We start from the raw sequence: 24600 nt of genomic DNA, 5'->3' as shown, positions 1-24600 counted from the left end.
GGGAGTAAGTAATTTTAAGTAAGGGAGGAACGATCCGAACAATTACATACCAAACTCTACTCTGCCACTCCTTTCCAAACTAGTTGAGAAAGTAATTTATAAAAGGTTGTTTATGTTTTTGCAACGCCATACCTTAATTTCAGAATTTCTGCATTGTTTTCAAAAAGGGAAATCAACGCAAATTGCTTTACTGGGGATAAAAGATAAAACTGTGGACAAGTTTGAAACGCGTTTGTACACAGTACGTTCGTTTCCAGATTTTGGTAAAGCATTTGACTGCATTCAACGTGATATCCTACTCTGAAAATTACCCGTGTATAAGGTATTCGAGGAACTTTGTGGTTACCTTAACTCCGATCGCAGATGTCTCGCGACGTAAACCCCCGATTATAAATGTCAGGATGTCCCCCTCCGTGGGGTCAATTTAATGAGTTGATAAAGTATTGCGCACCTCAGGGATCAATTTTAGGACCAGTCTCATTCTTACTTCAACGATATTGTTTCAGTGCCTCACACTAATGATTTACCACTCTAACGCCAGACGCTGTACATCTAAGGATGGGTACCGGAGAAATTGAAGAAGTGCAACAAATTAAGTTCATGGATGTCTGCCGCCAGAATAATTTATCATGGAATGCACATATTAATGTTGTATGTGCTGAACTAGCAAAAAAAAGTGGCGTCCTAAACCGTATTAAAAAATACTAACGTGATACCCGATGCTTCAGTATTGCTTGTTAGTCTGGGGATGCACAACTACAACAAATTATTAGAATACACACATTATACAGAAAGCAACACTGAAGCTTGATAGTACACACATTACAAAAAAAAATGGCTATCCGGTTCATAACAGTTCCGGAATGAAAAAAAAAACAGAAAAATGAAATAAATTGAATTGGTATGTGTAGCACTAGCTGTCTACGCAAAGCGGTCCACGGACGCCGTGCGCTTCCTACACTCTTAAAAATGAACTTCACCACATAGCACGCTCCTAGCGAACCACCATCCCGAATGACAACGTTCTCGCCCCTGATTTGTTGAAAACGGGAGGAGGAGCCTATTTTGTGCTGTGCATAATGGCACAAAATAGGCTCCTCCTCCCGTTTTCAGCAAATCTAGGGCGAGAACGTTGTCATTCGGGATGGTGGTTCGCTAGGAGCGTGCTATGTGGTGAAGTTCATTTTTAAGAGTGTACCAGCACGTTGGCAGGCGCAGGCGCAATAGGGTAACAGGTGTTCCCTTGTGCAATCGCACTTCAAGTTCCATTAGCGGACAACACGACATCATCCCCTCGACCGAGCAGTCGCTAATCTGACTGCCAAAACCACTAATACTGAAAGCCAGCAACGAAGGACCTTCAAACGATGTCCATTGTGCTGGCACAGCGTATAATCTGGTTATTTGTCCTCATGGGGACTGGCTAGCACTGATGAATAAAGCCGATTTACGAAGGCATCCAACCGGTGTTTGCAACAAGTATCGAGCTACACGCTTAAAACAGAACTTCACCGCATAGCACGCTTCTAGCCAACCATCATCTCGAATGATATCGTTATCTGGCCTGATTTGTTGAAAACGGGAGGCGTAAGCCTTTTTTGTGACAATTATGCAGTGCATAATGGTCACAAAAATGGCGAACGCCTCCCGTTTTCAGCAAATCAGGTAAGAGAACGATGTCATTCGAGATGATGGTTGGCTAGGAGCGTGCTATGCGGTGAAGTTCTGTTTTAACAGTGTATAGTTCCACACTAATTGTCAGTGTGCTTTGAAATCGTCATGCTAGCACCACTACCACGGAGACCTGGCGAAAAGAAAGTTCAATCAGCAAAACTGGAACATCTCTGTGGCTAGTATCACGGCTATTCTGCACCCTGACTCTGCTTCAGCATTACAGACCTGAGGTACTTCTTAAATGTCTAGTGAAATGATCAGTAAATATAACAGGATGACGGATATGTGTGAAACATTTTGTACCACTACAATTGTTGTAGTGGCATTGTGATTGTCTATTGTTGAACGCGGCAGATTTGCTACCCTAGTGTGCTTCCCTCCTCGATAGTATTCCCCTCAATGATTTTTACCAATCAATCAATCAATCAGTGATATGTACAAGCTTATGCTCCAACTGCGGCGTCTTGGCGAATACTGAGCACGTCCTTACGGACTGCAACCTACACGGATGAGGAAATAGTACTTGGAGTTCTGTTAGCACCAGCAGAAATCCATTCAGCCTTGCAGCAATGGTAAGCCACTGTGCAACACCGTCAGGGTCTTCGATTCCTCATGGAGGCCTCGTCGACCACAGGCTTGCGGTCTGATATTGACTGTTGCAAATACAACGGGAGAATCATCATCGGTATCAGCGTCATCACGAGTCGCACGACAGCACGAGACATTGTAGAATAAACGTGACCGTTAAACTAAACTGTCCCTTTCGGAACTAGTCTCAACAGTGCCGAAAACTTTTGTCCCTCATGTTATACTGTTATTACCCTTTCTCTTTACTACGCAGTCTCCACACTGTGAAAAATGAGGGGGGGGGGAAGGGCAGGATCGGCTCGCCGTTGTCGGCCACACAGAAGTCGGCGTCGTCACGACTATAGCAAAAAAAAAAAGGGGGAAAAGAAGGAAGGACGGACGGATAGAGGATGAAGGGTGGAGATGCGTAGAGGGTGCATGAGTTCGCCGGGGAGGGCACAGTATTGGATGGGTCGTTGAGCAAGACCTGCCTTCTGAAGAAAGAGAAATTAACTTCACCGCATAGCACGCTCCTAGGCAACCACCATCTCAAATGATATCGTTATATCCGCCCTGATATGTTGCAAATGGGAGGCGTATGCCGTTTCTGTGACACTTATACACTGCATAATTGTCACAAAAAAAAGGCGTACGCCTTCCGTTTCCAAGAAACCAGGGCAGATAACTGTACACTGTTAAAACAGAACTTCACCACATAGCACGCTCCTAGCCAATCATCATTCCGAATAATATCATTCTCTGTCCTGATTTGTTCAAAACTGCGGGGAGGCGCCTATCTGGGACAAGATAGGCGCCTCCTTCCATTTTCAACAAATCAATGCACAGAATGATATCATTCGGAATGATTGTTGGCTAGGAGCGTGCTATGTGGTGAAGTTCTGTTTTAACAGTGTATCATTCAAGATGATGGTTGGCTAGGAGCGTGCTATGCGGTGAAGCTCATTTCTAAGAGTGCAGGAGTGCTTCAATCGTCCTGTGAATAGCCTCACACATTCGTACTTCACCTCAACACTATCTCATGTGATCTTTTACATGCAACGGGGAAGAGCACAGCAGCTCCTGCGGTGTGGTACCCCACACGTCGTCACCATCATCATCATTATCATCTATCTGTCGTCGCTGTTGATCGCGGCAGACATTCCGTGCTGAAGAGCAACAGCATCATCGTCAACGCGGTGAGCACCTCAGGAGAGTCCTCGTTATGCCAGAGTCCCGCCAGCCCCCATTTTTTTTCATCGACCTCGGCGCAGCGACGGTTTTCATCACGCGCTACTTGGCACTCGACGTGAATAATTACACACCCGACGGGCACATCCTCCCTTCTTTTCGAATCACAACACCGTTAATTAATATACGCTGCCAGCATAGAACGAAAAGAATGCGTGTCCGCATAACGTGAAAAAAAAAAAAAAAAAAACGGTCACGGGCAATCGCACTGATACTCGTGAATGTGATTAAAATATGACTGCTACCGAATGCTGTACTTGTTTGTCCTTAAATGTGGCCTGCCTCGAATAACTCCCGTTGTTTAAGCTGTATTTTTTCTTCTGAACTGTGCGGTGAAATGAAGAAGTGCGTCTACCGCCACATGCTTTTGTGTTGGTCCCGAGAAAGTACAACGGGGAATCATTAAACGCTAGTCGAATCATTAAGCGCATACACGGCGAGCTGTTTAATCTAGGAAACATCGGTGATGTTAGAAGGACTTTTTTTTTTCCCGCTCCTCCTCTTCTCTTACGGCAACGTGGCCCACTTCTCAGAATTCCCCCATTCCGGGAATAGAAATCTTAATGTACCAAGCGGTGGCTTGAACTTGAGTCTTCTTGTTTTCAAGTCAGATGTCTTACCACAGAACTGTATACGGGCAGGCTCTTTTTAGCACTCTACTTTTATAACCAACTGTCAAAACAGAAGTTAATTACAAATGTAGTTGCGCACTATTAAATGTATCGCACCCCCCCCCCCTTTCCCGCGGACTACGATGAGCAGCAATGGACGTGAGATGTTCTGTGTAGAGTTATGTTCACAATGCCTAGGTAAGCGACGTATACAAATGCGCATAAAACATTATATCCACTATCATATCGTGCGTAGAATTCTCCCGCTACAGATACTATGACCGGGCTGCGATACGTTTGTGAATTTTAGTGCGTCGTACGCTATCGCCTTTGCGTACGAAAGGGATAGCGAAGTTTTCCCCTGGGTTTTCCGAAGACTTTCCAGATGAATGTCGCCACAGTTCCCCCTGAAGTCGGCCCAGGACGCACACTAACCCCCATGTCCCCCACTCCTTCCTGCTGTCCTCTCTCCATCTGTCCACATCTGTACGCCGCTCATAGCCACAGTTGTTTCGCGGCGCTAAGACAGAATTTTGAGAAAAAATAAAATGAAAAGTGCGGACATTGTCATCGGCAGCGTCAATCTAGTCAGTGTGCAAGTCATTTTCGCTGCAATTCTGAATATTAAAACGATATATTCTCTTCGTCGTTCCAGCTCGGCAAAATGTTATCTGAGCTTAGTGGTCCGCCTTGCATTCTTCCATATTGGGTTGCATCTTATCTGATCCATATACTTTCTATAGCGTTGTTTCAGTCGTGTGGAAGAGCGCACTCCAGCGAGCGCATTATTTACTATCGTGCTCGAGCTGCTCTTATGATAATGCGCTTCTGTTGCTTGCTCAAGGGACAGGTTGTCATGTATACGCCGCTCGAGAGAATATATCGACAGCCATCTGGAGCTTAGATGTTGCTCTCTACTAGTGGTGCTGCATACGCCCGCTGCAACCTATATCAAAAGAGGATGACAGTATTGTGGGACTGTGCAGAACACGGCGATAAACGTCTTCGGAAAATCGTAGGTCAAGGGTTGAGAGCTGGGGTGGTTGGTTAGACATGGCGAAAAACGTCGAGCGAGATACACAGAGACAACACCTCTTTTTGTTCCATCGTTGTTACCCTCAAAAGCGGGAGCCGAAGCTAATTAGGTGCATAGGTCGCACGAACTATGCGCCACCGAAAATGAGATACCTTCCTAGTAGCACCATCTATAACCGGTACTGCATAGTGCTCACATCAGCTTCTTCCCTTTAAGGTTGTCCTTCCTATTCAGGGGTGTGCGTTGGAGTCAGTCCATTAGAACCGTGTGATTCATTGTGCGCAACGTTAAGCGTTTTACCAACCACCACCACCACCACCACGTTAAGCGTCGATTTGGCCTTTGGCCGATAGTTATCGCGAAGGCGGAGGTTTCTCTTTTCTATTTTTTTCACCTTTAGGGGGAGGGGGGGGGGCTGTTTATGGGAGTAGCCCAGTTTGTCGTGCGACGAATGCAATCTCTCCCTATTATTTTTTATTGATCAACATCAACATCGGGCAATTCAAGCGCGTGCAGAGTGAAAGCTGCGAAAAACATGCTTCAGTTTCTTCTTCTTTTCATAAAACACACACACAAAAAAACGACAACTCTAAGGTTGCTAAGAACGCGTCTCATCACATACGCAACATATTTTAGCCCGAGGCAGATGCGGGGTGGGGGGGGGGGGGGTGCAGCTTTAGCCAGCGTGTTCCTACGAATATTCCGAAACGTCGTGACTATCATCCTCCTATTCATTCCCCAAAATCATCATCGTCATCATCATCATCATCATCCGAAAGGTGAAGTCATCTTTTCCGTGTCGCTTTTACGTGAAGTACAATTTTCGGGCCGGAGATCGTCGAAATGAGCGGGCAGCGCACGACGGCATGGGATGCTGCAATTCTGGGTAAAGGGCAGCGCATCGAAGCCCAATGACCTCCCTATCTGTGACAATGGTTGGCATTATGCTTCCAAAGATAGCAAACAGAAACGTGAACAGGTCGTTCGCCCCCTTTAGACATCAGACGATTGAGAGATTGACAAAGACAACGACATAGACAATGACATTCCTCCGCTCCAGACGTCTCCCAGACCATTCGCAAACTGTACGGACGATAAGCCCACGATGTCCAAGTAACAAGAACAGATGTAACAGGACGCAAATAACAGTTACTGATTGGCTCGCGACTAAAAAAAGGACAGGCGAATGTGCCTTTAGTACAGTACGGGGATGGCTACTGGGATTCGCGAGTCTTATTAAATGTCACGGGGAGAGTGAAAAGGCCAAGAGAATGCAGGCGCAGTTCCCGTGGCAAAAGAGGGGAGAGGAGGAGAGGAAAGGGTGAAGTGGAAGACCGAGCGGAATCCGCTCGGGGGGAGGATAGCTGCGTCCATGGCCCGACTTCAGGGGAACTGTGCCGGCATACGCCTATTACACATCTGAGGGAAACCCAGGAAAAACCCCAGACGGCACAGCCGGCCCGCGGATTCGAACCGCGGACCTCCCAGTCTCCAAGCGCACGCGTTACCGCTGCGCCACCACCTTTCCCTTCCCGAGAAACATGCCGCCTAATCAGGCAGGCAGACCTCTCGGGTTCCTCCCAACGACACTCCTCCTCCTCCTCCTCCGCAAAAGAGGGGAACAGAAACGTCAAACAAGCGATTAACGCAAATCCCGACTAACCGCATACACACAGATGCGAGAATGGCATGGAAACGCCCATTAGACAGGTGAAGATTTCCATGGGGCAATGAAACCATTGCTGTTTATATATACCGTAATTGAAAGCGTATTAGCTGCGGCATATGCGCGATTTTTATTTCTCACAGGCGCTCTGCGGCTGGTGGAACACTAGAACTGACCTCCTTTGTTGTAAACCATGCCGACCACGGAGTATGGACCATACGGTTTATGGTCTCTTCTCTGTGGTCTCCCTTTGTGGCACAAATCACTCTCGTCCTATTGCCCGCGGTTTATCTGTGAGTGCGGCTTATCTGCCGGAAAATTTTCAGAACGTTCCTGGAAACGGGTGCTGCGGCTTATCTACGATGGGGCTTATACGCGTGAAATTACGGTATATATTTATTTGTATCATCACGTTTAAAACGACTCATAAGCGTACCATGAGTGAAAAATGGGAGAAGTTGAACAGGATACAAATGTGAGAAATATGCTGATTTATGGGCCATTCCAGAGTGACTAACTGTGCCAGAAACCCAACCTCGGTCTGTTTACAGGCAAAGACGCTGGGCAACAAAACTCGAGTACTAGTGATAAATGGCGTTCCTGAAGATGGATGACGTAGCGGAGACCCTCCTTTAAAATGGGTTTCGAACTGCGTCACGCTCAAAATAAGAGCTTCCTTCTACGACAACGCAAAAGCTCGCAGAGAAGCCCGACTGCTGTCAATCGCGTTCGCGTGCGTTATATACCCTGCGTACCACGTATACCTTGTGCGCGCAAGTTCTGTGCCGCTGAGCAAAATAGTGCAAGCTATACCGATAAACGTTATTCTCTTGTGTTATGAATTCTGCATTTTAATTATTTTAATTTGAAAATCTTCGTATATGCTCCGCGCAATATCGGGCTTTTGATATCTGAGTTTGATTAACGTTGTGACACAACTGTTCTGGGTTTGAGACTGGGAGGGGCAAAAACAAAGAGAAAGAGGTAGAAAGAGGTAGAAAGAGGGTATCCTTTTGGTTGGCGTTACCATTCTGCAGGACGGTTTCACCTCATTATCGAAACGGATTTGGTGGGGCGGGGCACTTTACACCTTATCAACTCCGCGTGGAGGATGACAACTCGTATTCTCTCTGTCTCTCTCCCCCTTTTTTTTTTTGGGGGGGGGGGCGAAATGGCTACCCCAGTACGCTTACACACAGACAGTACAAACAGATGATGAGATGGTGAGAAAACAAAGAGATGATGACCAGAGAAGAACAGAGATGATTGGAATGGATTGAAAAAAGAAAGGGAAATACGGAGAGGTATGGAGGGTATGATGATGGACGTAAACATGTGCCTCAGTGCCTCAGTTATAAAACTGACACGCTGTACAGGATTTGTACTTCTACACTGCCTTAACCACCTGCCGATGTGCTTGAACATCTTGAACCCTGTACTCATCGCAACAGTTCCCCAAAAAACGGTAAAAAGGACGGATTTGTTCGTAATGTTCCAAAGGAGCGAGCGTTCAAGAAATATCATTCCATGATAGGCAAGCCTGCATTTACGCCATTCTGTTCAAGAAATATCGAGAGCGGGAACAACAAATTCGACTCTATTGTGCAGGAAAAAAAAGTCAAAAGAGAAATAAACAAGTAAGAGGAAAGGAAGGAAGAGAAGGCGAAAATGGGCAAGAAGCAAGACAAATGTTGTGCTTCACCGCGCGACGAATCCGGAAGTTATTGAGTATACTCTTTTCAAGGATTACTTTGAGCACTCTATAGGACACTCTTCCCCAGAAATGGAAAGTTGCACTTTTCTGAGAAACCCTCCTTCTGCCTGTTTTTCTCTTTTTTTTTTCTCCCCCTTTTAAGAACGGCAGGTTCTGATAAGTCGATAAGCTGATATATAAAAAAAAAAAAAAAAGAAATGGTGAAACTGAATTCGGCACCCGACCAATTCTGCAACAAAACGGCAGGTTTCTTTATTTTCTATGTTGCTACACGAATTTCGAGTTAACAAAGTACAAAGCTACCACTACCACTGAACGCTACCACTGAACGCTATGCTCTTTTGTGCAGTTAGACATATTGCCAGAGTACCCTTTTAGATTGCAGTCAACAGCGCGATGAACCGAGGAGAGTTTTTTTATTTTTTTATTTTTGCAATTTTAATAACATAATTACAAGGACATTTTTACGGTATTTACTGGGATGGGCAAACCGAATCCGCAAATCCTCGAATCCTAGGTAGGGATTCGAGATTCAGGAATCCGAGTCCCAGTGTCCAAAATGGCGAATCGAATCTTTCGAATCCACCAACCACGTTTATATTATTCTTTTTCAAATTGACGAAATCAATTCCTGCTTGATGGAACCGCTGCTTCTGCCCTCTGCGGAACACCTTCGAGTACTGGGAGCTCAACCAAAAATATCCCGATTTCAGGAAACTGCCGAAAAAGTTTCTCATCAACCCCCCATCGACAGCAATGTCAGAAAGACTCTTCAGTACATCGGGTGTAAGTAGGCTGGGCCCTGAGCGGATGAGAATGCTGGAGTTTTCGAACAAACATCGGCATTAATTTAAATCTTTCAGTCGTGTGTTCTTGTTTGTTTGTTTACATTGCTCTGGACTGAAAGTGTTCAACCAGAAACTCTTACGTTACAAGTTTAAAAGTAACGTGGTTGCATTTTTGATAGTTTCTTGGTTTTGTGGAAAGAATTCAGACTCCAGAGTGTATGCATATATTTCATGTAGCCGATGAGCAACACGTTAAATAAATGACATTTAAGAAGAAGTATACGGGTATGTTTGCTCCTGAAAGTGAACTATTATTCAATTTCTGTTGCGTTAAACAAATATAGCAAATTCTGCTTCAAGCCACTTTTCAGTATAGCTTTTTTTTTTCCCCTGCCTGCAACTCTTTTTTAAGAAAGGATTCCAAAGAATCGAGATTCGTTAGATTCGAGGATTCACAGAACCTTCCTCGGATTCGGATAATTCTGGATTCTTCCCATCTCTTTACGCTCCCGCTCAGCAAAGGGTTGGTAAACACGATAAAAAAATCCATCACTCGGAGCTCTTGTGAGGAGGTACGAACAATACGAGGGAGGGAGAGCCAGAGGAACACGAAAGTCGATGGAGTCGAGTACAATGGCACGCAAGCAGATATATATATATATATATATATTTTTTTTTTTTTTCTGTCTAGACAAACACATCCCATTCAACTGCGTAGGTTCATAAACTTGAACTCCTCATCTGTGGCAAAGAAAACCGGGTAATTCTCAGGGCATTCGTTCTCACTGGAAAACGCACTCTATTTTGCGACTCGCATGCCCACTTCGGAGCGGTACCATCTTTACCTATTTCAAGGTGACGGCCGGAGAAAGGGGGGGGGGGGATATGTTTATTATATAAAAAACTAAAAGGGAAAGGTTAGCCACCGCTACGTCGGCTTGCTATTACCAGGAAAGAAAAGAAAGGAAAAAATGAGGAAAAAGGAGGAAAAAGTAGGAGGAAGAAAAGGGAGGAGGGGATAAACACACCAAGCAACCTGGTTATAGCTTCTCGCAATTAATTTCACTTGTACGGGGTGCAATGCCACATGTCCACGTACAGTTCGGTGACCGGGAGGGGCAATGTTTTTCTCTTTATCTTTTCATTTTTCTATCTCCTTTCTTTTTCTTTTTTATTCCGTGTTGGCGCCGCGAAGCAACTGTGGCTACGAGCGGCGTATAGGTGTGGACAGATGGAGAGAGGACAACAGGAAGGAGTGGGCGACAGGGGGGTTAGTATGCGTCCTTTGGCCGACCTTTTTCCTTTCTGGTGGGCTCATCCATTTAGGGGGGGGGGATATGTTTAGTACTGAAAGAAAAAAAAGAAGGGAAAGGTTAGCCATGGTGTAGGCTTGCTATTCCCAAAAACAAAGACAAACAAACAAAAGGGGATTTATTGGCAGAAAAAAGGAAAAGGAAAAAGGAAAAGATAAAAGAGGAAAGGTCAGCCATGAAGTGCTATTCCCTAAAACAATAAAAGAAGATGAAAAATAAAACATATAAAAAAAGAAAAATGAAATAAAAAATGAAACAAAACAAAAGAGGGTTCTTTATGGGAGTAGCAGAATTCGTCAGGTTACGAGTTCAATCTCTTCCCTTCTTCCCTTTCTTTTCTTTTCTTTTGTTTACATTCAAACCCAACTCAACTCCAACCATGAATATGTGTGCCGGCGCTGCGCGTGAGAGAGAACCCTTGCCATGACTGCTTGTGTCCCGTTACCTGCATTTCCTTTACGCGGCTCCTTAATAAACATGATCAATCTCCCACTATCGTGATCTCACAGAGGAAATAACCACCGTCGGTCGCAGCGACGGTCCTCCGGGTGTTTCCCAGACACGGGAAACCAGAGAAGGCGCTCGTCCAATTATTCCCATACCTTGAGCGAGCAATAAGTATCGTAACAGCATGTAAGCAGATCGCTACAGAACGAGCTTTGTTTGGTGTCCCAGAAGCAGGCCAAAAAAACAGGTTTGGAAAAGAAAGTCCGTCTTCAATCGATGCCGTCCGCAATATGAAAGCCTTTTATTTTATCTGCGGTATGTCGGCACTGGACAACTTGATACATCAAAGGTCGTTTCGAACGGACCCGATAATTTTGAAGCATGTATGTAAGCTAGGTGAAGCGGCGGAAATGCATTACAGGATAATTGCGTCGATGCAAACGGTAGACAGAACCTATACTTATGCATTTTTTTGAAGAAAACTTAGCACGTTTTTTTTTAAATTCTTCAACTGTCACTACACTTCTGGAGCTGGTTTATGAGCTTTGATGTTTGATTGTTTCGTTCCGTGTTAGCACCGCGAAGCGACTGTGGCTATGAGCCGCGTACGGACCTAGAGAGATGGAGATACGACAGGAGACAGAGGGGGTTAGAGGGGGGGGGTTAGTGTACGTCCTGGGTCGACTTCAGGGGGAACTTCGTCGACATTCGTCTGAACAGCCTGCCATAAAACCCAGGGAAAACCTCAGGTGGTTGTAGGACTCGAACCCACCACCTCCCAGTCTTAGCACGACCTTGGAATAACCACAAATGAGCAAACTCTTTTATTCACTCTGTCATGCCGGTGGTATGATGATGCTGATGATGATGATTTGTATTTTATTGGCGCATCGTTAAGGCCATAAGTAAGACATACACAACTAAGGCCATAATGCGCCAAAATAGTGGTGATGATGTGACTATAGTCGTGTTCAACTTAAGAAGGAAAAAAAATCTAGTCCGCCAGCTCTCAAAATATTACTGCGCCGCAGATAGGGATGACTGAGCACAGAGACGTCACTCTCCCTCCTCCGCCAGATAATGTAATCCATCACACTCTCTCTGCTTCCGTATTTGTTGTTAAGACAGATCGCGTGACAATACGCAAGCCCTCCCTCATGGCGGGTATTTCTCCTGATGCGCTATTGCGTCTCCTTATCTCCAACGGCGTATGTAGATGATGGACTAGATTTATTTTCCTTCTTAAGTTGAACACGAGTATAGTTAAAAATAAAGATAGCGTTTAGCTAAAATGGAACGAAACTGTAAAACATTACTCTAAAATTATAGCGAATTCAGAAGCTCGGTGGTATGAGCTCATCCGCTGCAGATAAGTACTCGCTCGATAGAGTTCCGCATGATAAACTTCTTTCGAAACCTAATGCGCGCCTAACGAACAGCAAATTATAGGTTGGTCTAAACTGAGTTGAGCATGGGGCAGTGTATAATTCAGTACGCAGCAATTGAATGACATATGTAACTGCGTTAACTGCGACTTCAACAGAAGGTTCCACGACAGGTATAAATTAGAAGGCAGAGAGCCGCACCGTCAGCACTGGGCTTGTTCGCCACCCGTATCACACAACACACACACACACATAAATGGGATGATGACGTTGTGGGTCATTCACCGCCGTATCGCGCAAGTCGCTTAAACTGGTAAGGAATACTTAATCAATGGAGGAGCTGTTGTTTTCCCTCAGTGGGGGGCAATGTTTACGTAGCCCCCATACAACTGACTCTCAGTAAACAATGCATTCTCTCTCAGGAGAAGAAATTCACGTTCTACGTCATTCGCAGACTTGTTCATGGCGAGAGGAATATGGATTGTTAAATGGAATTCGGGTGAGCCGCGAAGAACGTTGAATAATTCATGAGCAATATACAGCATCCGGGTTACCCGAGGAATTCAGAACGGAAATATTAATATTTCGAGCTACGTGGAGCACGGGTAAGCTTAACTTTGTTACAAGAATTTGCAATTGATTTGTATTCACGCGCTCTTCGCGCTATCTTGTTTAAGTGTGCCTTGAATGTGAAAACATGATGGAGACCGTTCGCGTCATTGCACTGCATTCCTTGAATAGATTAGATGATTATCGGCACATGGGGAGGCAGGGCCAAATGTGCACGCGAAATACATAGCATTTCTTATGTATATAGCATTATATTTAGCATTATATATAGCATTTCGTCACATCGCATGACGTCTTCAATCCTGTTACGACCCTCGAGATTTACTTACTTTCGAGTCTTCGATATTGTCTTTAATTTATGCACGCTTCGTTTTTGTGGTCACTTTCTTCGAACCTGTGTTCAATTGCAGTATCCTAGACATTGTTGCTGTTGGAGACTGCATTGCATGTACCTGCAAGTTCAAGGTTAAGTTTGAAAACCTGCATGCTTCCAAGGATAAGGTTTCAGCTAAACACATCCGAGAAATTTAAGATGTCTGAAAGCTATAGGTCCCTCTGCATGGGGTAAAGTCACCCTTTGCACAAGCGAACACGGAGAAGGCGCCATTTTGATGCTAGCACCCACCATAGCCGATCACGTGGTGGTGACACTCACGTGGCGGTGACACCACGTGACCTTTAAAGTATGTAAATTTAAAAACAATGTAAGGTCAGCAAATAACAAGTGTCAGACGTTACCGATGACAGCGAAAGTCCAGACAACGACAAAAAGAAACAGCAGACACGCTGCATGCAAGGATGGTCTTCTTCTCTTTCTTTTTTTTTTCTCTCTGTTTTTTCAGTATTCTCTTTCGTCGCGATAATGTCCGTCCTCCCGGCGTGACGCAAGACGGATCGGACGCAGAGCACACTGCTGCGCCGCCTTGCGTCTGAAGGCACGAGGAAGTTCCATTCCCCAGATGGGCCACACACTATAGGACGCCACCGGCAGTTGTTTGCGTAAATGAAGCACAGCGAGGCGTCCTCTGTCAAGCTCCACGCGTAGCTGTTCGTGACGAGGGGTACCGCCCGAAAGCGACGAGCAACGTAAACGAGCCGTGCATAAATGAAGGAAGTACCGTAACGAGACCGTCTACGTCGGCGAATAAATTTTGGCTCAAGTGAGCCGTCTGAACTTCCCAGTCACTTATGTACGTTTCTCTTTCTCTTTCTCTCTCTCTTTTTTTTCTTTTTTTTAACAGCGACGAACTTGGACTAGTTGGTACTGGTTTATCCTGTTCACGCTTCGTCCTGTCTGGATCCTCGGTCTCTGTCCCTGTTTTCTTTTGCGCTCGATCATTTCTGACGAGCGTTTCTTTTTCTTTTTTTGCTTCTTGTTTTCCTATGAAAGATCGCATTTTTACGAAATATACGTAAGAGACCACATTTCGCAATAGGAGTGGATGCACTACAAAGGGAGTATGGCTGCACCTTTGGTCAAACAGATGTTGCCTCTCCCTTCGAGTGGTTATGCAACTTTAAAGGGCTACACTCTTAGAAATGAACTTCCCCGCATAGCACGCTCATAGCCAACGATCATCTCGAGTGATATCGTTATCTGCCCTGATTTGTTGAAAACGGGAGGCGTACGCCTTTTTTGTGACAGTTATGAACAGTGTCACAGAAAAGGCATACGTCTCCCGCTTTTAACAAATCAAAGCAGATAACGATATCATTCGAGATTATGGTTGGCTGTGAGCGCGCTATGCGGGGAAGTTCATTTTTAAGAGTGTAGCCCGCCGACTGTGTCGGCTCCAAACGTCGATTTTAACTTGCTGGCTGTGACACCTTTTGTATAGATGAATCTGATAGGTCCGTATCTTCACTACACATAGGACGCTGCTAGCTTGTTGATAACGGGAGGCGGAGTCTATTATGTGGATCATTATGTACTGCATTATGGTTACAAAATAGGCTCCGCCTCCCATTTTCAACAAATCAGGGACGAGAACGTTGTCATTCGGGATGATGGTTGGTTAGGAGCGTGCCATGTGGTGAAGCTCATTTTTAAGAGTGTAAACCAGAACATTATGTGTACCTCCGCGTTGGCGTCCGATTGGGTGCTACAATTCTTCAGATGACGTAACAATGGATAGAGGTATCTGGATGCCGGTTCGTCTACTCGCCCGTATCCTAAAAAAGTGCGTTTTTGTATTAACGCTGGACACGTTACGAAGGAGAAGTACTGAACAATAAATTGTAAATAGAATTACGAAGCGTAGAAGAAGAATATCACACCTATTACTCCCGTAACCAAATACATGCGGATAGGAGTTTTTACCTCCTTTAATCTTGCAGCCAAATAACGGACAGAGAACACGCCGGACATCCTACAAAAACGGGACATTTATAGACTACAATATACGGTCGTCGATCTGTGAAAAGCATTCGACTGCGTCGACCAAGAGCTCCGTTATATATTCAATACGAATTCTCTGCCTCCAAAGTTACAAATAAAAGCAACGAAAGCAAAGTCAATGGGCATGCAATAAAATGAATTTCGGGAAACGTAGTGGACGTCTGCAGTGACTATACAGTAATATCAATCCCGAAGCACTTTCTTTCCGACTTTTTCTTTACAGTCCCGGACATACGGTCTTTTGAACACCGCGACATACGAATTCAACATAAACGACGTCCGGCTAGCGGGTTTCAGAGTCCCTCCAATATACAGGGTGTTTGCTCTAACGTGTCGAGAAATTTTATTTAAAGCGAGCGATAAAAGAGAAACAAGCGCTACTTTTCAGCTACTACCCAAGCAGCACAATGTACTGAAAGTCGAGTGCAATAGGGGTGGACGGTATGTGTCTTATCGACGTTCCTTAGTTTCACGAGTCTGTTCAAGGCCTTCCACCTACCCGTCCACCCCTATTGCACCCGACTTTCAGTACATTTTGCTGCTTGGGTAGTGACTAAGAAAGAGGTGCTACTCGTGAAGCAGTACCTGTTGCTTACTCAAGTAGCAGAAAAGTACCACTTGCTTTTCTTTTATCGCTCGCTCTCAATATAACTTCTGGACACGTTAGAGCAAACACCCCGTATATTTAGAACATATGATTACAGCACTTTACCCTTCAACTCCTTTCGGATTGTCCTGGCTTAAGTGACACGATTTCGCAAGGTCGCTTCAGACATTACAAAGGCCACCATCCGGATATAACGATCCGTCAAAATTGTACTAAATCCTACGCCGTCTCGATAGTATGGATCACGAGGCACGCACAGGATTACACACTCAATGTATTTAAATCTTGTATTTAATTTACATTAATGCCATATCGGCTAATCGCAGTTAGCTGGGCCACTGATTTTAACGTTTTATACATATACAGTCGCAAAGGCTGTTTGGACGATTACAGCTAACGCAACATTAGTGTTCTCCGCTTTCCAAAAACAATTACGGTAATGAGTTCGAGAGGTCCGCATATGGTTGGCAGCAGTGTTTGAAGGCAGCTTTATGCTTAACAAACGTCAACTTTAGTTGAGGGCTATACAGTGACTCTCTTCGAAAGGATATCAAAGGACACTGCGTGCATGAGAGTTGTTATAACCTGCTGCAAATCAGGCTGAGGTTTAACATTGCGCACTTCATTTATTTGATTACTGCGTTCACATGCGCAGTCAAATGCTTCGTGGCGCGTTCAAATTTGTCGCAAATAAGAGGGACTGAAGAAGATTTGCACCGACATCCATTAGGGCTCCTGTCACGAATCGTTCGTGCTCCTTCTAAGCTGCAGAGCGCTGATAAACGCTGCTCAATTAATAAATATTAATATTAATGTTCTATATATAATATTAGCAATAAAATAAATTTTAGTAAACAATAATAATAAATAATAAACGGAGTTCAAGCCGATTGTCTGTTACGCCATGATCAATAATGTTTTGATTGGCGTTGGGGCATATGTGTATGTGTGTGGGGGGGCATAGATCTTGTATTTTGCATGGTTATATAACCTTTGCCTTATGTTTTTATGCCTGCTGTAATTCTTCCTGCTTGGGCCAAATAACTGGTAAACAGGTAAACAACCTGATGACCAGCCTATGACCACAGTGCTGAAAGGCAAACACTCGGAAATTCACGTTTGCAGCGTTCGTTGAGAGGCCAGGCTGTTTATGCAGATTTGACACCCGAAGCACACAAAGAACTTCGGTTTTCTAATTAGAAGACGCTGCCTATGACGACGTGATGACGCAACGTACCCTCCATTTTGTGACAAAGCGCACGCGCCTTTATGGTGAGAAAGCGAGCTGGCGTTTCGCAGGCGAATTCGCGAAACAGTCTGCAAAACGAAGTATGGACACAGATTATAAATTTACTGGCTAAAACGCTCTGCACGTTAACTCAAATAGAGCACGGAAAAAGACTAAATAAAAAGAAGCCCGTTTTTCTGTCAGTGTTTGTTCTTCTAGGAGTGTGCAGTCTAATATTAGGATATTACTTTTCATGGGCCTTGGACGCCTTCAAATTCCATTACGTATTGCTGAAAGCTTGTAAGCACGAAAGTTGAAAGAGGAAGTTATCTGTGCCAGAAATATTCCGGTCGTGGTACGTGTTACGATTTATTGACACTAGGCGATGAAAGCTGCAAAGCCGATAAAGATAGACGGGGAAAATATATTACGATTGAACGTCACGTTACTACTCTTCGAATCCTCTTGTCAGTCGATTGTCCACCGTGTGCTCTGTCGAAATTGACTGTATAGTGTCGACGTTCAGTGAAATTGGAGTACGTGACAGGATGAATGCGGAGAAAAAAACAGCTCTGACTGCACGCTATTCCAAGAGGCTCTTACGGTTGCCATAGCTACATCCAGGAATACCAAAAGCATGGCGCATTCAGGACGAAAATAAGCTCGTTAACTAACTCCCTCTACTTCGTTACGGGGACAAAAAACACCAGAAAACTCATTGCAAGTTTCATAGACGCTGCCGTTCAACGTGTTCTGTTATCCCTTGAGGGATTCAGATACTGCGCTTTTAAGAAGAAAAAAAAAATTAGAGACTGACGGGGTCAATTAAGGCAACAGAGAAAGGGAAACCTCATCCAAACATCTAACGAGCCATCTTGGCCCGTTTGCATACAATTTGAGTACGAGTCTCATATTAGTTCTCAATAGCTTTGTTAGTCGTTGGAGCATGTGCCGTTGACAATGAGTTACAGAACCGTACTCTCGAACCATTATCTCGAATGATATCGTTATCTGACCTGATTCGCTGAAAACGGGGGGCGTACGCCTTTTTTGTGACAATTATGACCAGCATAAGTGTCACAAAAAAGGCGTACGCCTCCCGTTTTCAACAAATCAGGGCAGATAACAATATCATTCGAGATGACGGTTGGCTATGAGCGTGCTATGCGGTGAAACTCATTTTTAAGAGTGTACCTTGCTTATGAAAGCGACATGGCATTTATAGGGCTTTACAGAGCCAAGAATCTTGTAGGACCGTGCATAGCTTCATAGAGCCACGTGACCTGTCAACGGAGCGCCTATCACGTGTCAGCCCCACATGATCGTCAGACTGTGTTCGCAGTACACCGACAATTATGAAACCACCGTGCACTCTTAAAAATGAACTTCACCGCAAAGCACGCTCTTAGCCAACCATCATCCCGAATATGACAACCTTCTCTCCCATGATTTGCTGAAAAAGGGAGGTGTACGCCTTTTTGTGACACTTATGCACTGCATAATTGCACAACAACAAATGATGGAAAAGTGATTATGATATGGATGTTTGTCACACACACACACACACACAAAAACGCACGTCTCCCGTTTTCAACAAATCAAGGGTCAGAACGATGTTACTCGAGATGATGGTTGGCTTGGAGCGTGCTATGTGCAGTGAAGTTCATTTTTAAGAGTGTGCACGGTAAAAAATACAAAAGAAGACTATTTCACAATATATTAAAATAACCTAGACGTAAAATTTAATAGCATTTTTAAAAGGAGCTACGGCAACAATTTACCGCCAAGGATGGTCATTTAGCGCTCCCGCTGAAGCATCATAGCTTATTTGAATCTACACGAATGGGGAACGGAATATGGGGAAACAGGGAATAAGTCGTATGTAGAGTTCCGCCCGTGTGTTTTTCTGTGTTATTCGGTGAAAAACGCAAACTGAGGCAGGACTCAGACCTCGCATATCTTGATTGCCTTGTTTCAGGATTTCGCGTTCTTCGGCACCTTGAGGCATCTATTTTGTTCGTCTGTTTGTGCAGCCCAGAACAGTTACTTCCCATTATATGTACCCAGTTTACGCAGCCTTTTCCCCCAGTTTACGCAGCCTTTCCCCCTTTCACGCAGCCCTTTGTTGTCCCCCTGTTTTCCACACCAAAGCATCCCTCAGTCGAACGCACCAAAACTATAACAGACTTCGAAGTTTAGCGAAACTTCACTCACTCTTAAAACAGAACTTCACCGCATAGCACGCTCCTAGCCAACCATCATCCCGAATGACAGCGTTCTCACCCCTGATTTGCTGGAAACGGGAGGCGTACGCCATTTTTGTGACAATTATGAACTGCATAAGTGTCACAAAATAGGCTCCGCCTCCCGTTTCCAACAAATCAGGGGTGAGAACGCTGTCATTCGGGATGATGGTTGGCTAGGAGCGTGCTATGTGGTGAAACTCATTTTTAAGAGGGAGGTACCCGGGTTCGAATCCCGGTGCTGGCTGTGCTGCCTGGGGTTTTTCCTGGGTTTCCTCAGACGTTTTCAGACATATGTCGGCACAGTTCCCTTAGAAGTCAGCCCAGGACGCACATTCCCCCAGGGCGTCAGTCGTGACGTTGCCCACCTCTGTGAGGCCGACAACGGAGAGCCCTTTCACCACCCACCACCACCACCACCATCATTTTTAAGAGTGCTCGCTATAAATAGCGGAGTCCAAGAATAAAGTATAGGCGAACGCGTACACACAACTATGATCAGCATAGCACGCACACTGAGTTGGAAGCACGTCAAGGATGAAAGCATGCGGCGGCCTCAACGTCACAACAGCGCAGATCAAACCTCTTGCGCGCTGCATCTGCAAAGCTTCAAACCCTAGCATTCCAGGGCAGTCTTATCTCGCAGCCCCATTACTCTTATGAACTACTTGTTTAAAAACTCAACAAACAATCGCAAAGCTGGCAACCTCATGTGTTGCTGCCACTGGCGACGCGCTGTCGTGTTTATTTTTCGCAAATCTGGGTCACCCTTGCTCATAATTTTTGGAAAATTCAGCCTTCGAAAACACTCAATCTCGAAACGCAAGTCCCGTCTTGCGACGTAAAGCTATTAGTATACCTCATACAAGGACAACACAGCGAAGAAAGAAAGCGATATATAAATGCGCTTTCTCAAGGGTGCCTCATTGCCGAACATATATCACTGAGGTCCTTCCCCATAAAAAAATCGCTACATGTTTCCCATCGAAGAAAAAACTATACAGACGCTAAGATAACTGGAAGGAATTTGTCATGCTTCAAGTCGCCAAGTCTTCCTGTTAGATTTATGACAGCGTAAACAAAAAAAGCGCTATATATGCTTCAAGGAAGCACATCGTAGCAACAGCATGTGTCCATAAATACAGTACAGACAAGGTCCTGGTCTTTGTTTATGTTGCATGCTTTTGCTTTTTTACTAACGGAGGCACCCGTAAAATCCCTATACCGCTGATGTGGAAAATGACGAAGAGACATCGGATAGGATGAGCACATATATTATATGGAAGCGACCAAAACACCCGGAAGTATTTTCCGTAAAACTTAATGTCTTTTTCCACGACGCACTCGTAATAAAGGAGAGTTTGGCAGGAAAAAAAATTACGGGAAGCGTTTCTTAAAAATCACACACACACGCGCGCGCAAGTTTTATACTGCTGATATTATCAGTGAGATAATCGAACGTATATTAAAAACAGCTTTGTTAACGACGTCCTACATCCGCTTTTACTACGGTTGTAAATAGACGTGTCTGTTTTTATTTGTACTTTATTGGATTGGATTGGATTGGAGATGAAAGAAAAATATGGAGGTTTTACTTGCTTCCTTAAACTTTATATGTATGCTAGTTTGAGGAAGTCTGATATGGCGGGAATGAGCCGAAGAAAGGATCCTATGAGAGTAAGGTTTACCTTAAAATATTCACATTTCAGCCCACGTAATTCATCACGGCATCTAAGGATGTCAGACTTCTCTGTTATGCAATACGCTACGACTACGGCACCGCGAATACCGAAACTCATGCGGGTCTGATGTCACGGCAGGCATCTCCGCCATTGAGGAAGCGCGAGAGAGGTCACGTGCTTACGACTACCAATGAGAATGGCCGGAGCTCTGACGTCACAGCTTGATGCGTGCGTGTGTTCAAGGGCTTATATCTCGTCCGAGTACGGCACGTAGAAAAATAGTTTTTCCCCTAAGTACTCTAGTGTGCAATACAATATGTGCATGATGTAATTAACCACAGCTATTAAAGTGTTACAAACCCTTTAATACGACTTTTTTGTCTTTTGCAGAAGCATTGAAAAACAACAATCCTTCAATGAACTCAACGAGACGCAGATTAGGAGGTATCCAAAGCTCAAATCCTTGTAAGTAATATGCTTCTCTTGATGTATTTTTCTTTCGTCACTTTTAAAGGAGCACAGAAAGCGCTTCAGTCACGACAATTTTTTTATTTTTTCAAACCAAGCTGTTAACCTGACAGCTAAAGCGCACCATGGGAAGTGATTCACTCGACAGATGCATACACATCGCGGAATGCGATTTTAAAAATCGCGACCGCAGGCAACGGTGGCAATGCCCGCAACTAGCAGCCAGAGTCGTTTTGACGTCATCGCGGTGCAACCCGCTAACTGGTTTGCTTGTTTGGAGAAGCGTCGTCTGCTACACTCTTAAAAATGAGTTTCACCGCATAGCATGCTCCTAGCCAATCATAATCTCGAATGATATCGTTATCTGCACGGATTTGTTGAAAACCGGAGGCGTACGCCTTTTTTGTGACACTTATGCTGTTCATAATTGTCACAAAAAAGGCGTACGCCCCTCGTTTTCAGCGAATCAGGTCAGATAACGATATCATTCGAGATAATGGTTGGCTAGGAGCGTGCTGTGCGGTGAAGTTCATTTTTAAGAGTGTACGCAGAGAGATACTGGGTGTCGAAACGAAAAAGAAAAAAAAAGCGAAAGCCGCCGGCTCCGACTGGAGCGCGGTCTCGCTTGGTCGCGCGGTCTCGCATCACAATCCTCCTGCTCGTTTCAGCCTGCAGAGAGAGTCGAGCGGGAACGCGCGCGTCGATGTTCGAGGCCGTTTTATTCCAAGAAAAACACTGCGTACAGAGATTTTTTTTTGTGTGTGTGTGTTAGTTGTCACATCCAGTTACATCCTTTCGTAATTCGCAAGAAACCGAAAACCTTTTGGATGGCTTTCTGGGCCCCTTTAAAGAAGCGTGGGAGACCTATTCGAACATACCTTCCTGTTTACCGCGTGCTATGAAAGGCGCTACACCAACCACCATTTCGAATGACATCGTTCTATCCCCTGATTTGCTGGAAACGGGAGGCGTGCGCCTTTTTTGTGACAATTATGAACTGCATAAGTGTCACAAAAAAAAGCGCACGCCTGCCGTTTTCAGCAAATCAGGATAAAGAACGATGTCAATCGAGATGATGGTTGGCTAGGAGCGTGCTATGCGGTGAAGTTCATTTTTAAGAGTTCATTTTAAGCCGGTTTTCGTCACCACCACCACCACCATTTTTAAGAGTGTATATACGTCTAATGCCTTAATCTGCTATCCTCCTTGATTCGAAGGAGCAAAAGCACTTTAACGTCAATATTAAAGGAGAACTACACTATGCCGTGTGAAACTGCCTAGTCTGATGAGCCTTATTGGAGTCGACGGCCAAGTACAATAATACACTTACGTCTGCCGTTGCAGACGTTAGAAAATCGCTTCCGACTAACATCGCGAAGTGTTTTCGTTGACGTCAGAGATTGCTATCAAGGAAAGGTGGAATGCAACGTGACATTGGTTCCATGCCTATAGATGAAAAGTAAGACTATATTAATGGGCGATAAGCCTGCTTTCCGACAAAATCGATAGCGTAAAGCATAGAGGCAACCCTGCGCCGCCTCTGCGCCGCGTGCTCTGTGATGCTCTGTGTGTCGTCACATCTCTCGTCATGACGTCTCGTCGTCACATTTCGTATATATATACACAATATATTATGAATCAACAACATTTTCAATGCAGGAACACAGTTTCTCTCCACTGACCTAACGTAGCCACGTTCGCCGCGCGTTGCTTTATAATCTGCTTGCCCCTTCGTGTGTCGTTGTCAATGTGCCAACAACCGCAGAACCCGCAGTTTGCTGCACATGTTGCCTAATGTGCGTCGTCACATTTCGTATTTGATAATAAAGCCGTTTTGTCCTATCTCTACGATCACCGGGGAGCACAGCGAAGCCGCTATAATGCTATTATAGCCCGAGACGCCCGTATTATCTGCCGGAAGGGTCTGCTGACAGGTGGAATATCCCAAGCGTTGAAAAGAGTATTATCGTACACCCTTCCTTCTACGTGCGTGAACACGCTGCACAAAGCAGGCTGCGAAACAAACACGGAATATCGACACAGCGCTCGCACGCTATATAAGTTCGCCGCCTACAAATATTTTGCACGAGAGAAGCAACCACCGGAACGCAGGCATTGTCTAAAACGACGTACTACCCCGGATTACCTAAAATGAAAGCATCTGCTGCGGCTCTGTGTTGATGAAATGCGAGCTAGCACCGTTACAGACAGGGGAATTTGACAGAGGATGTGACGGCGGAAGAGACGGCATAGAGACGGCGGATCCCGAGGAAAAACGGATCAAAGAAGTGGCACTTAATCAATGTGGCTCGAAGCCCCGCTTCATTGATCAATCAATCAATCAAGTAAACCAACCGGGAGCCACAACACAAAATATTTTCGCTGTACGGTGCCTTCTCATTGCACCAATGAGGCTTGTGCAGTGACGTCACGTTTGGTCACGTGACTCGGGAAAACATATTGCCGCACCGGAGTTACTGCAGTGAGTTGTTGCAGTGTGCATGCTATTACCAGCGTATATTGCAAAACACAAGCTGTTGGCTCATTCGGCAGGCGGTGTGATCCCCATGTTTTCCCGAGTCACGTGGCTCAAGGGCGCTCAAAGGCTGCGCGTGACGTCATCTGCACGAGCCCCTTTAAGTTTAATGTAATTTAAACGTCATGAAAAAGCAGCCATGAGCAGTGCGATACGGCCTTGGAGGCCCGACCCTATCTCCTGGCGTGGCGTAATAGGTCCTTGTGACGTAGCATCAGCGTGGGGAGACGCCGCGAGGTCTCCTTCCTCACAGAATACATATTCGCCCGCTACGGACGCGGCGCGTGCTACTTGCTGGGGACTCTCCACGTCACGGATGACGTCAGGACCACTCGGTGTCTCTGAAGGAGTCTAGGGTGTTTAGACGGTGTGTGCACATCAAACCACCTCGCGCGCACGCGCTACAGGTCAGCTAGGAT

General features: G+C 45.1%; 1 protein-coding gene across 1 annotated transcript in view; it reads left to right on the top strand.

Moving 5' to 3' along the window:
- The window catches only part of LOC135371288 (high affinity nerve growth factor receptor-like), a 129063-nt gene that overhangs the window by 52764 nt on the left and 51699 nt on the right, over positions 1–24600 (top strand). The window contains exon 2 of the mRNA XM_064605396.1: positions 21568–21642. Within this exon, the coding sequence (XP_064461466.1) occupies positions 21568–21642 (75 nt within the window). The remainder of the gene's footprint in view (positions 1–21567; positions 21643–24600) is intronic.

Source organism: Ornithodoros turicata, chromosome 10, assembly GCF_037126465.1.
Source record: "Ornithodoros turicata isolate Travis chromosome 10, ASM3712646v1, whole genome shotgun sequence".
Taxonomy (NCBI): Eukaryota; Metazoa; Arthropoda; class Arachnida; order Ixodida; family Argasidae; genus Ornithodoros; species Ornithodoros turicata.
Note: the sequence above shows the minus strand (reverse complement) of the source record. Positions and strands in the feature narration are given on the sequence as shown.